Raw genomic sequence first — 13,355 nt, 5'->3', positions numbered from 1 at the left:
ATTTCTATGGAATGAAATCTGTTAAATGCTTAATAACAAACAGTTAAAAACACAAAACGGGATGTTTAGGAAACTGTTTTTGAATGCTAAATAGCCTAGATTACAGAAGTTCTGCTTCTTCAGTAGAGGCTAGAAAATGAAAGCCTTATTCAGAATGATGAATCGTAAATGCCAGTTCAGGAATTTGTGTCTGACGTTTTTGCACACGTTTAGTGTGTTCAATTAAAAACAGCTTGCTTCCTAACCTAAGAATACTTGAAAGTGTATGAAATCAAGTGGTGTAACAACGATCCATTTGTTGAGAAAGATCTTAGAAATGAGAGAAAAAATTATACAGTGATTCATATATAATACAATGCTTAGTTTTTTCTGTCTACAAATGCAGTAGATTAGATGAGCTAAACGTTGAGCTAAACGTTGAACTAAACTGAAGTTAGAATAGCCGAATTCTTGCAAAACATCTGTTAGAAACCTTGGAGTAGATGGATTTTAAATTCAAAGTGATTTAAATCAGAGACTTTTATCATAGTTTAGTGTTTAAATCAAGGGGGGGTTTACATCATGTTTATGCAGCTTTTAAAATTCTTAAGATTTTTAATTATTTCTCTAAAGAAGGGTTGAGTTATTGTTTAGTGACTACTAGGATATGTTGATTTTCACTTAAATATGTCTGTTACATCAAGTCAGTACCTCTTTGCCCTAGCCAGGAAAATACACTCTATCACATTTAATTACACAGTTCAATGTATGTTTACTTAGAACTGTAGTTCTTACCTTTTGTTCTATTAAAGATACTGAATAAAATTTCTTCCTTTGTTGATTCCTGCTTACTAAAAATTTGTGCCCTGCTGCTTATGATGGAAGCTGGAGTATAATTCAGTAGCAAGACAACAGTGTTTAAAAACTATTGAAACTTAACTGATGAAATTTTTTATTATAAAATATATACAAAAGTCTAATATGCTATACAATTACAGTCAGGATTTGGATCTTAGGGCAAGAGGTATGAGAACACTACAAACACTGGTTGCAGTTAGGGAGGAGAATAGAATAACATTATAACATTTTAGAGTATCTCTTGGACAGAACCAGATTTCATTATGATGTTGGAAATGTTAAAAAAAAACGCAAAAAACAAACAGACAAACTCTGTTTAAAGGTACTTGCTTTCTTGTTAAAAGGAAGTATTACCTGCAGCTAGTGAATCGATCCTATTGCTTGAAAAGTCTCTGCAATTTTAGAATACTAGGTCTCTTCTTGCATTTGTTTTTATTCATCATCAGAAGATCAAAAGTCATTGCTTGCTCCTCCAGCTCCTGTTTGGTTTCTCAAATTCACTTGAAACAGGATTGAACTAAAGAAAACAGAATTCAAATGCATAAAATATCTCTTAGTACCTCTGAAAGAGACTATCAAAATTTGGCTTATCGATTCATTTAACTCAGCAGACTCAGCTGCTTAGGTAGTAACAATTCGCAGCCACTAATGAAACACTCTTTATAACTTGTTTTTGTTTGTATATAATTTTTTATTTTATGTATAATAGTTTATGTTTTATGAACGTCAGACTTTACCAGATTTAGCCATAGTTTCACACTAACCAGTATTTTAGGAAAGATTAATTAAATAGGAAAAATATCTCTAATTTAATTTAAAATAATTTCTAGTACCCTTTATTTGCTTTTGTATTTAGGTATTATATACAATATATTCAGAATTTCCTTTGAAATTCCTTTGTCAACCCTTTGCTTTGTTGTATGAAAGCTACTATTCATAAGTTAATTGGGTAATAAAATATAGGAGTTTTTGTAACAGTTTTACTGTTTTGTAACAGGAAATCAAAACTCACTTAGCTTTCCTTTATAACATGATGCATAAGTCTTATATTAGCTCAGCATGCTAATGGAAATACAGATTTTAATGAGTTATATTTGATATTTTAACTGTTTAGGTTTGAATCCAATACTGTTTAGGGTCTAGAGGTTACAAATACCATATTTGGTTCAGTTAATGAAAATGGAACTTCAAAGTCATGATCTTCCTCTAATGCATATACTTTGAAAATACTATTTTTTTATTAATAAACACATGCCTGATAGGAGTGTTAGAAACTCAAAACCTGTGTGACATTTTAAAATTTTGTTTCCTATAGTTACCTTCTTAAAACTTTGGTGAGGACATACACATTTAGATTTTGGTGTCCATGGGTGAAAACTTTGTTGCTAATATGCAGGCACCTAGAAAAAGTTATACAACCTGTAGATCAAAAGCTACCATGAAATGAATCTAAAATTGAACGTAAGCTTCAGAAAATAAGGGTAAAAAGTACGACGTAGCAATTCAGAAATAAAGCTTTTTGGATCTTTAAAAGTTATAAAATTATTTCCATATGCTTCCAAGAAGAGATTCACACTTACAGCCACCAAAACATCTTCATTATATCCTAGTGTAGTACCATGCAAACTCTACAGCTGCAAGTAATGTAGCTTAGTGTCTATGGTATCAAATGAGAAGAAAACGATTGTAAAAGATATTTTAGCTTCCTTTTTTTTTTCCCTACTTCTGTCACCTCTGGCAACCAGTTGCTTTCTTTTTCTAAAGTCTACAGGGTGTGGCATAGCTGATGAAGCATAGTTTTTCATTATTTGCACATTCAAATCACAAGCAATTGACTGGATGTTTTTGAGAAAGATAAAATAAAAACAAGTATTATGCCTCTTTGTAATGACTAAAATATGCATGTTTAAATTAGTTTTGCCTGCAAGAACTTGTCATAATTATTTTTACTTTATAACCTGTAGGCTATCTTAAAAATTAAAAAGAAATTAACTGCTGCAATTACAATGTCTCTTCTTCACAATTTTCACCTACTTTGCTACTCTAAATAAAAGCAAAATTGTATTAAATCATGTCCCCTTTTGATTTTTGTTAAGATTTCTCTTAGAGAAAGGGGAAAAAATCCTATAGGGTTTTTTATTTCCAATTTATTTATGAAGTACATTTTCTCTTCTGATATTTTATACTGTTTTTAATTTTTTTTTTTAATGGAGAATTTATATGATTCCATGAGGCTGATAATGGGTTTGATGTTGTGGTTCTGATGGCTCATGATGTTACAGGTTCAATTTTCTTTTCAGACAGTGATTTTACCAGATGCCCACTAGTCTCCTCCTCTTTTTTTTTCTGGTGCTCCTGTTTTCTTGCCTAGACACTTCTGTCCTTTCTGGCTCTGAGCAGCAGCAGCTACAGAAAATTGACTACCAGACCTTTTCATTCTGCCCTTACACAAACAGAAACCATGGAAAAATTAAGAGAAAGGAAAATGTAACTAACAGAAGGAAAGATAGCAGAAGGAGGAAAACAGCAAAAGCAAGAGTTTTTCTTCTATGGCTCAGGAATACGGTTCATTCTTAAAGATTTATGTCTTTCCTGAAACAGTACGGAACTCCCCAAACCCACTCAAAGTAGACTTAAGCACAGGACCACCAGATGGTGAATCATGATTGTAGCACAAGGAGCTCCTACTTTCTGAATCCATTATTCAGCTTCCAGTCTTAATTTTTAACACCATCAACTCGATACACTTTACTGTCCTCTCCAGAAACACGCTCACTGCGTTGTAAGCATGTTTTTGATCTACTGTAGTTACATTTTCTCTCATTACATTCTGACATAACCCTTCTGAAATAGCCTTACAGAGGAAAGATTCACTTTTTTCTTTTACATTTGTTAAGCTCTTTCTCGTAACATAGTGTTTTTAAAACAAACAAGCAAACACTAAAAGCCGTAACGTGACATGCTGGACACTTAAGAATTTCTTTGTAAAAGTGGATGTATGGGTCTCTGTACTGGGTCTGGCTGGGATGGAGTTAATTTTCTTCATAGCAGCTGGTATGGTGCTGTGTTCTGGATTTGCGACCAAAACAATGCTGATAACACACCCATGTTTTGGCTGTTGCTAACCAGTGTTTGCACAGCATCAGGGCCTGCTGTTTCTCACTCTGCCCTCCTACTGAATAGGTTGGGGATGCGCAATGGGCTGGGAGGGGACACAATGAGGCAGATGACCTGAACTAACCAAAGAGCTATTCCATGCTGTGTAACATCATGCACAGCAATGAAGAGGGAGAAGAGGGGTTTCTAGAAAGTTACCCATGTTTTGCTCAGGACCTGGCTGGGCATTGGTCTACCCATGGGAGATGATGGGTGATTGCCATTGCATCACTTGTTTTGTTTTCTTACTCTCTTCTTTCCCTTCTCCTTTGCTTATTAAACATTTTTTATCTTGATCCACAAGTTTTATTGCTTTTACTCTTCCTTTCCTGTTCCCCTGTCCCACTGGTGCGGGGAGGCAGGGAGTGAGCAAGCAGCTGTGTGGTCTTAGCTGCCTACTGGGGTTAACCCACAACAGTCTCATAAGGATATGTTCCCATAATTTAAATTAGTTTACAAGTTATGGACACCAATCCTGACTTCTCTGGTGCAAAAGAACTTTAGGCATTTAGCATTTCTGGCAATTTTAAGAAGCTCTTCCACAGTGTCATGATGTGTCTGATTTTGTATGCAGCATATTAATAATATTGCACAGTAGCGCTGACCAGTACTATTCATAGACAAGCGCATGGTGCTTGGGTGTGACGCGTAAAGGTGAGACCTTGGAGTTGATGGTGCATGTTGAGTTGCGCAGTGTGGAGGTACAAGGCAAGGATTGCCTTTTCGAAGCAAAACAGAGCTGTTTGAGAAACTATCAGTAAGTCATGAAATAACTAAAACTTACAAAACCTTTCTGTGCTGATATGTCAAAAATCTGAATGTTGTCTCAGTAGATCAGTATGGTCTTAAAATGAAGTCTTTTTATCAGGAAGAGAACAGTTACTTTAGAATTGACTGTTGCAGTCCTACACATCAGTAAAAATGTAAGTAAATTAGAGCATCAAAATAAATAGTTTCAAGCAAATAAAGTATCATGAACTGTTGATTGTAATACTTTCAGATTAAGCAACAAAATGTGCATGTTTATAGATATGCCAGCTACATGAGTCCTTAAATAGTCCTGAGTTTCTAGTGCTTATTCATTACTGTGTGTCATTTTATGATTTTTTACTATAATTAGAAATAATCCTGACTTATTAGCTTTATCTCCATGCTAAAATCTGATAAGGCCTTTCAGTGTTAGTCTGTTTCTGTTACTGTGTAGATGTGGAAAACAAGCCTAAAGATTGGAACTTGCAAGCCCGTAGTCACAGCAGGTCTGTCCACAGCTATCTGCAAGTTTGCATTCCTACCACATGCAGTAAGTTTTTCTCTGTAGACCCATGTCACCGAGGAATTCAGCAAGGAACAAGAAATCTTCAATCAGAGAAGGGCCACAAGTGTGTGAAAAGCTAGCCACACATAAACAGTAAAGGTCATTAGCAGGCTCCTAAACTCCTGGCTAGGAATTAGGTTTTTTGGATCATTAACGGTAAAAAGCTTAGGAAATGAATAGGACTCAGTGTCCTATTAAAAATTAGCCAGAACAATTAAAAGGTTTTCCAATTTCTAATGGGAACCAGACCTGATAGTTCATTTTCCCTTGTCTAGTGGGCTGTTTCTGCATTTTGAATTACATTAATTTTATGTCCTTGTATTTTTAAAGAAATGTCCTGAAGTATTTTTTCTGTATAGATGTTGTAAATTATTTACAGTGAGGGCAGTGAAAGCCTGGGAGAAGTAGAATCTAGTGTCTCCCTAAGACTGTGTTACTGATTCCAAATCTTGTGACTCTAAACTAGTACAGTTAGCTGTGACAGGATTTCTTCTGGCGTGTGCAAATGTGTACTTTGCAAACTCCTAATACAGTTGCTGTATTATGTGATTCCATGAGCTAAAATGCTCATTTGGTTGCAAATACACAGCCTTTTTTGGTGTGAGGTGTCTCTCCTTAGGGTATTACATGTTTCCCTAAACTCAGTTTTCTGATTTCAACAGCAGCCTTTCTGCTTTCATTTCAATGTAAACTTCTTGCTGCTGAGTGGATGACTGATGGCTATTTAAGAGCTATCTTCTCCTCTACTGTATATTTCTCCTTAACCCTAAAGTGACTTTGGCACAAGAAAATGGCGAACAGTGAGCCTTTAGTATTTAAAAATGTAAATTTTGGAGAGGTATGTTAAATACTTTCTCTTTCCTTATCTTTGCATCCTTGCAAGCATGTCTTACAAAACAATCCAAAGGGAGGAAGACATAAAGTACAAACAGAACTAAGTAATGTTTTACACTGTCTGCTTTGCCTGCAGGCCTGCCACTCTAGAGGAAAACAAACCCACAAGTTACCAAACTTTTTTTCACTCTCTAGCTGTTAGACTCATTTACCTCCCCATTTGCCTTAGGCTCTAAATCTCCCCACCTAGCCCTCTGGTAATAATCAAGGTAATCTATGAACTAATTGTCAGTACAAGCCATGTGATTCTCCTGAAAGGAAAAAGGAAAAAAATAAATTTGGACAAGGAAAAGTAGACTGCAGATAAATGGGGTGGAGTTGGGGGGAATAAAAGGACAAAAGAAAGGCAGGACAATATGATCTTCCTCGCTATGTTCATTTTGTAAGTAGTTATTCATTTACTCCAGATGCAGAATTCCTTTCTGCAGTGAGTGAATTGCCCTGTCATTAACATAAAATTAGCTCCAAATGATCTTGGCCAAGAGCTTTGAAATATGTTAGTATAGAACCACACACTCAAAAACACGTGGGAATCCATGTGAATTTCCAGATGTGAGAATCTTCTGTGGTACAAATATAGTTATGTTTGTGTAGCATAGTATTCTGCTCTATGGATGCACTTTAGATGCAGCTGTGCTTCCAGTAGTGGTATAACTATGTTACTGTGGTGCTCTGCCTGAGTGAATGCATCTTGTTTCTTATAGTGAGTCCATTCTAATAATGACTATTTGTAAACCGACATTGTCCTGCAAGTTAAAATACTCCTTCAAGAAATGTAAGCAATTCAGTATGGGCTAGTAGATTAGACTGCGAGAGAAAATTTGAAAAATTCCATGTTCCACTTTTGATTTGTCATGTGTTTTGCTAGTAATTGTTTTTGCTTGTCTGACTTATTTTTCATCAGTGAGTACCTTCTGCACTAGGATTAAAATTTAGAAGCCTGAGAAAAGTTTGAAGAGGTCATAATTTTTTCTTTGTTATCTAAATAAGTGCTTAAGGTTGTGGTTTGATTTCAGTTATATTATCAAAAGTAAATTGATTGATACCAAGATTAGCTGAATCTCAATGTAATTACCTGATTTTATATTAATCTAAATAAAGCTCTCTACACATAATGATAGTCTTTCATGCTCTTTCTTTTGTTGTTGTTGTTGTTTAAGCCCTTGACATCTCAATTTCTTTAATGTAGTTGCCTTCTTCTCTATGTGTAGGAAGTGAACTCAAAGTGTCTTTGAGAAGGAAATTGGTCTGTGCAGGAAGACCCTAGTGGGTTGAATAAATCTATAAAACTGAGTTTAAGTACATCAACTAGTGCCTGAACTGTAAAGTAATCAGTCTATAGTAGCGGCTGTTGGCTATTATTAATGTTTGAACATGTAAATACAGAATGGTGACTGGAAGTCAACTAAAATGTCTTTCTTGTTCACTCTGTAGTGTCACCTTGTAATTTTTAATAGCCACAACAAGTTTTACAAAGAAATACTATTTTCTTCCTGACTGAAAATTGTCCCCATTCATGAACATGAATAATCAGTTTTCAGGCATAACCCTGTGTTACTTAGGCTGCGATCTCATCACGTCGTATACATCAAACAGGGTCATATCACTCCTGTAGTTGGATAAGAGACCTTCAGGGAAAAAAAAAATCAGCTAGATATCTGATATTGATCTTTCCTCTGAAATGACAGTAGTTCCATGCTCTAGCAGAATGTAAAGTAAATTCTGTGTAGTAAGTCATTACACAGTGAATAAAATCATTGTTTGACATAAATCACTGCAGCCTTAGGGAGTTCATCAGATTGTCAACTGATCCTTTGTCTCTTGGAGATTAGGTAAAACCAAGGTTTTGATTGTAGAAAGCATCTTCTTCCATTAAATGTTGCATAGTATCTATAACATTTATAATATATATTATTATATCTTCTGTATCTCATATTTCATGGGCAAATGCATTATGCATATCTAAAATATGTCTTGTACTTTTCATTATAATCTTTAAATTGTCAGGTAGCATTGTGCTGCTTTATTACCAAGGAGCATTAAGAATTGTAAAGGCTAGAAGTGACTCCCCATTGCAAACCTCTCTGAGCAAAATATCCATTGCTACTCTTCACCATTACCAGCTAATATCAGTCATTATCTTTAATATCAGATTTTAAGAAATGTCCAGTAAAGGAAACCTGCATGATAAAAACGGTAGGAGCGTGCCACTGTCTGAATGAGAAATTGACTGAAAAGACATCCGTGAGCTATCCAAGCAGTAACAGCTTGTAGAAAGCAGTAAAACTTTTGTAAAGAAGATGGGCCTTTCTTCTGTCATATGCCATGGGACATACCTGATGTGGTAGGTCCTATAGTTGAGAAATTGATGTGCTTTTTGTCACATGTTTGAGAGAGGGTACGTTGCATTTCTACCGTGAGTGGCTGGGAATACTTCAGTCAATACGTGACAATCTTTGTGGGCTGGTGCTGTCCAAAACCATTTTTGACCCCAGTTGCATCGCCCCAACAGCTGAAAGTCTTTTAGCAACGTGCTGTTTTACTTTCAGTAACTAAAATCTTAAAGTGTGTGTGTGTCTGTATGTATACATAACAAACCAAGATCTATGAAGAAGTACGTGCTTTGACAATTAAAAAGCAGTGATATCTAGTGGAAGACTAAGCAAAATCAAAGGCCTCTCAGTGCCTTGTGGACATCAGACTTCTTTCCTAACTTTCAGCATCTAATCTATCTAGAACCTAGTGAAGATGTTACATAAATGATGTGATTATGTAAATGTATGTTTAAATTCCATTTGAATTGAAAAACATGGATATCTGTTTTAAGAGTTCTGCCAGTGCTTTTGTATCTCTCAAACTGTTTTATGGTGCTGCTTTTCATTAATTATATTTTGACAGAAGAAATTCTTGCCCCTTTTTTTTTTCAGACTGAAGAACAAACGGGCCTCTCTGAAGAGCAGCTTAAGACCCTTCTGGAAGAATGTATGCAGCCTCAGAGAACAATAAGCAACGTTACCATGCCAAAGTCTCAGGAATCTCTTTCTTTTGGATTAAGTCCCCCTTGTTACACAAGTCAAGACTCCACTCTTCACTCCACATCTACTCTTTCCAAAATGTTATTTGAAGACCATATTGTAGGGATGTTAACGGCTCAGGAAAAGGCTGGACTTGAAGACAAAAGCTTATGTGTTAATGCAGAGAGTGAAATCCCTGGCTACTATATCAGCAAAGCATTGGCTGATAGTCACTTATCAAAGGATTCACTGGCCCAAACAGAGGAATCTGATGACCTAGAAGGTTTACAGAAGATGGCAGATAAGAGTATTACTGAAGGTTACTTTATGTCAAGAGCACTCAACACAAAAAGGTTGAAGAAACCTTCTTTCTTGGGTGAACCATTATATTGCATCAGCATGAACAATGAGCCATCCACAGAGGCTGACATTCTCAGCATACCACTGCAAACCAAAGGAGGTGAGACTCTTAAGAACCCTTTAGAATAGGCTTTTGATTATGATGAAAAAAGACCAAGCAGGTTCTCACCAAAGGTATGCACCAATACACACCGATTATTATGGTCGGGCAAGGATGTACTTCTATAAAACATAAAACTGTGCCAGAAATAATACACACAAAATAACAGAATGTTTATTAAAATTCTTGCCCTGACATAATTGACTATAAGACTAGGACTCTTATGAAATATAATATTGATGTTGATTAATTCTGTCAACTGGAAAATACTGTTGACAACACATACAGATTATCTTTTTGGTAGCAGAAAGTCATGTTCACTGTTCTGTGGAGAGAAAATATTCTCCCAGTAGTTAGTATAACAATTCACACAAAAATCCAAGTGTTTCTTGAATGTTTTTAATAAGGTAAACTCAGTAGTATAGAAACAAACATGACCTAGCTATATTAAAAATAATAAATAGCTTTCAGGGAGTTCAAATTTACACATAGAAGATACCAAAATGAACAAATAATGCATAATTTCTAGAAATTACTTTCAGTTCAGTAAAAGAAAGAATAGACTTTAATCAGCAAAAAATTAAATTCACTCTATCTGGTATTATAAAAAGATTTTGGAAATGTCTCTATTCTTTATGTCCTTTACTTAAATGCAATTATATAGTGATATAGTAATCTAAATCTATATTTAGATTTTTAGCCTAAAACCACGTCTCTTTCTGGAAAGCAAACTGTTCAAATAAGCTAGATTTTAGGCAGGTACATCTACCTCTTTCATTTCTTTCATAAAAGTTGTGACAGTATGGAGTTGTTTGTGATTAAAGTGCTATAGCTTAATTGTATTAGAAATCAATAAATTTTGCTATGTTTGTCAAGTTAGATCTTTGTTATACTGGTAATCTGTTCTGAATTTAGAGAAACATTTTTTTCACAGTCATTGGTAATTCAGAAGAACATCCTAATACCTCTTTACTATGTTATCATTTCTTAAGTATGATTGCAACTGTTTCTCTGGTTGTTTGTACTTAACTTTTCTACAGTGAAAGGAATGTTAATATTTTTTCGAAGTGATTCCACCTATCAGAAAGCAAGAAGGCTTGTTATTGCTGTTTTTACACTGCCATTCAAACTTGGTATCCAGACTCACCTGCAATATTTGCCCATTATGAGATTTAGGCGATAGCTGCAATAGGAAGAAAACAGAAATACAACAGCTGTAGAAAAGGTTGGGTTTGGGTTTTTTTTGGTAGGTTAGTTTTCAGCTAACTTCCCATGTCAGCTTTGCTCTTCACATAGATGCAAGCATCAGAAGAGTGGAGCAAGGGAAGAAGGAAGTGGTCTGCCCCAGAGGAGAGCGGGGTGGCAGTGGTGGTGGTAGGGAACACCAGAGAGAACCATCTCTGCCAGTGGCAACCTGATCTCATGCAGGAGTAACATGACTACATACTACACCGCTAGTCGTCTTCAGCAACCAACAGTGAGAAAAACTCAAGTTTAACTTGCTGCCTTCACATGAATTAAAGTTCTCCTTTAGTCTGAATAGATGTAGTGCAGTCAGAGTCAAGTGTGACTCAGCCCCAACTACCATCTGTCTTTATTAGTGTATTCTAAGATGCGATGTGTTAAATCAAGCAAAACACCATGCACTGTAGCCACTATGTAGTGAAGTGAGCAGGTAACCATTTATACCTGTTGTGCTAGACATAGTCACTATGAGATTATTGCACAAGAGAGAAAGGAGATTTCAGCTATTAAGTAAATTTCCATATGGGACATCTCATGGTAAAAGTCTTCAAAGTGAATGTGTTAACATTTACACATAATAATTTAAGTATCTTTGAGTCATAATCATGCATTGTGTCAGAGCAATGCAATAGGGTGTTTCAGTTGTCTGTTTTCAGTAGTGGCTGAGTAATGTTCAACCATATAGACCTCAAATCTGTATGGTTAATAAACATCTTGGGTTTATGGTCATTTTGCTTACCAAATATTTTTTCTTTTTTTTGGGGGGGGGAGTGTTCTGAATTATCAAAGTCTCTAAATCTTTTCATTTTTACTAAAAACAAAACCAAGGATATAATTACAGGTATCATAACCTCATCAGGCTTTGAGTCTTTGTGTCAGTGTCTGATTTTTAAAAATGGTGTGAACAGGTAATCTTTAGGCACAATAAGTGTAAGTGCAAAATAAAACCCACTTCAGAGGTTTGTAATTGTTTTCACATTAGTGCTAAATATTTTGCAGTTATCTAGAAGTTTAACTGAATTATATTCAGATTTATTGTATTCCATTAATGTTACTCTAATGTTAAAACATATATCCAAAATTAACATTTAAATAGACAGCAGTCCATTCTTATTATTTTTGTCACTGTACTGCTTATGAGATAGTGTACAGCATAAAACAGAAAACCCTGATACCCTTCCATGGAATTAATTTGTTTCCTGCAAAGGTGGCTCAGTTCTGTCTTAAGCAATTATTCCTGGCCATAAGCAAAAGGTTGTGATGTTTACCAGATTTGTAAAGTTGCCTAATGTATTCTATAGGTAAGCTTGTTGTTAGTTTGGACATGATTAGATGTGCTAATTGTACTGAGGAATGGCGATCCCAGTGGAGTCCAGTTTAAGGCAAATACATCTGCAGATGAAGGTGTGAGAAGTGTCAGGTGTTATTTTTATTTTGAAGAAATATTTACATAGTTGAGCTTTGTTATGGTCTTAATTCTAAAGGACATTTAAACATGTATGCATAATTTTCTGTAAATTGTTTGGTTTTCTGGCCTGCTACATGTGGTTTAAACTCTGTGTAGTGCTACGTAAGCAAACAAAACTGTGTTTGTGTGAAACTGGTTTAGCAGAATTTCTGTTTTTCAGTCATTATGGTACTGTAGTCTGTGATAAAGATTTACCTTAATACATTAAATTACATATATTTTAAGGAAAGCATAATTATTAACATAATTCATATATATACTTGTACATATATATATCTGAAGGAAATTCTCATGTGCCTTCAGAGGTAAGTAATTCCTGTTTCTTGAAAGAAGCAGTAATCCACATCAGGGTCATATGCATGTAAATATAGGTGATGTTTACTGAGATAAACAGAAGCCAGACTTACCCACATGCAGGTATGAAAAGGCTGTTATTTCTCAGTTGTATGACCTAATTGGTAATTAGTTCCAGCTTTTTTTTTAGGGGCTGTATTAAGTTTTAAGTAGAAGTTATATCACAAACTTGTTTTTCCCTCTTGCAAATAATATTGTGCTTGCAGCAGTTCAGCATATGATTCTTTTCTTTTTTACAGATGATATGAAGACTGAAAGTTGAGGGGACAGTGATTATATGCTTCTTTGCACAACTGTTTTTCTGAAAGTGTGGTTAAACCTCCATCAGTGATATTATACTGACACAGTATCATTTCAGACAACCTGAAAGGAATGAGTTATCATCACTGAAAACTGTTCCGTGAGATGATTTATTCTTAAGAGATAATTATTATTGTCATTATCATATATTGTTGCAGTTTGATTTCAAAATAAACTCTTGCATTTCTATTAAATTTGCTGTGGGTGTTCTATCTAATACATAAATGTACATAGACATTTGTGTAGCTGTGTGTCTGATAGATGTGCGTGTCTTTGTTCATGAAAAATGTAAAATAAAACTTGCAAAGTTCA

At 35.1% G+C, this 13,355-nt stretch overlaps 1 protein-coding gene across 5 annotated transcripts in view; it reads left to right on the top strand.

Moving 5' to 3' along the window:
• The window catches only part of FSIP1 (fibrous sheath interacting protein 1), an 86,603-nt gene extending 73,248 nt beyond the window's left edge, over positions 1–13,355 (top strand). For 4 of the 5 annotated variants that reach the window (XM_069784137.1, XM_069784139.1, XM_069784142.1 and 1 more), the window contains exon 12: positions 9,130–12,971. In XM_069784137.1, coding sequence (XP_069640238.1) covers positions 9,130–9,705 — 576 coding nt within the window. In that variant the 3' untranslated portion in view covers positions 9,706–12,971. The other variant, XM_069784138.1, reaches the window with a different exon arrangement.

The sequence above is a fragment of the Haliaeetus albicilla genome, chromosome 5 (genome assembly GCF_947461875.1).
Source record: "Haliaeetus albicilla chromosome 5, bHalAlb1.1, whole genome shotgun sequence".
Lineage (NCBI taxonomy): Eukaryota > Metazoa > Chordata > Aves > Accipitriformes > Accipitridae > Haliaeetus > Haliaeetus albicilla.
The sequence above is the reverse complement of the archived record's forward strand: the minus strand, read 5'-3'. Positions and strand labels throughout refer to the sequence as shown.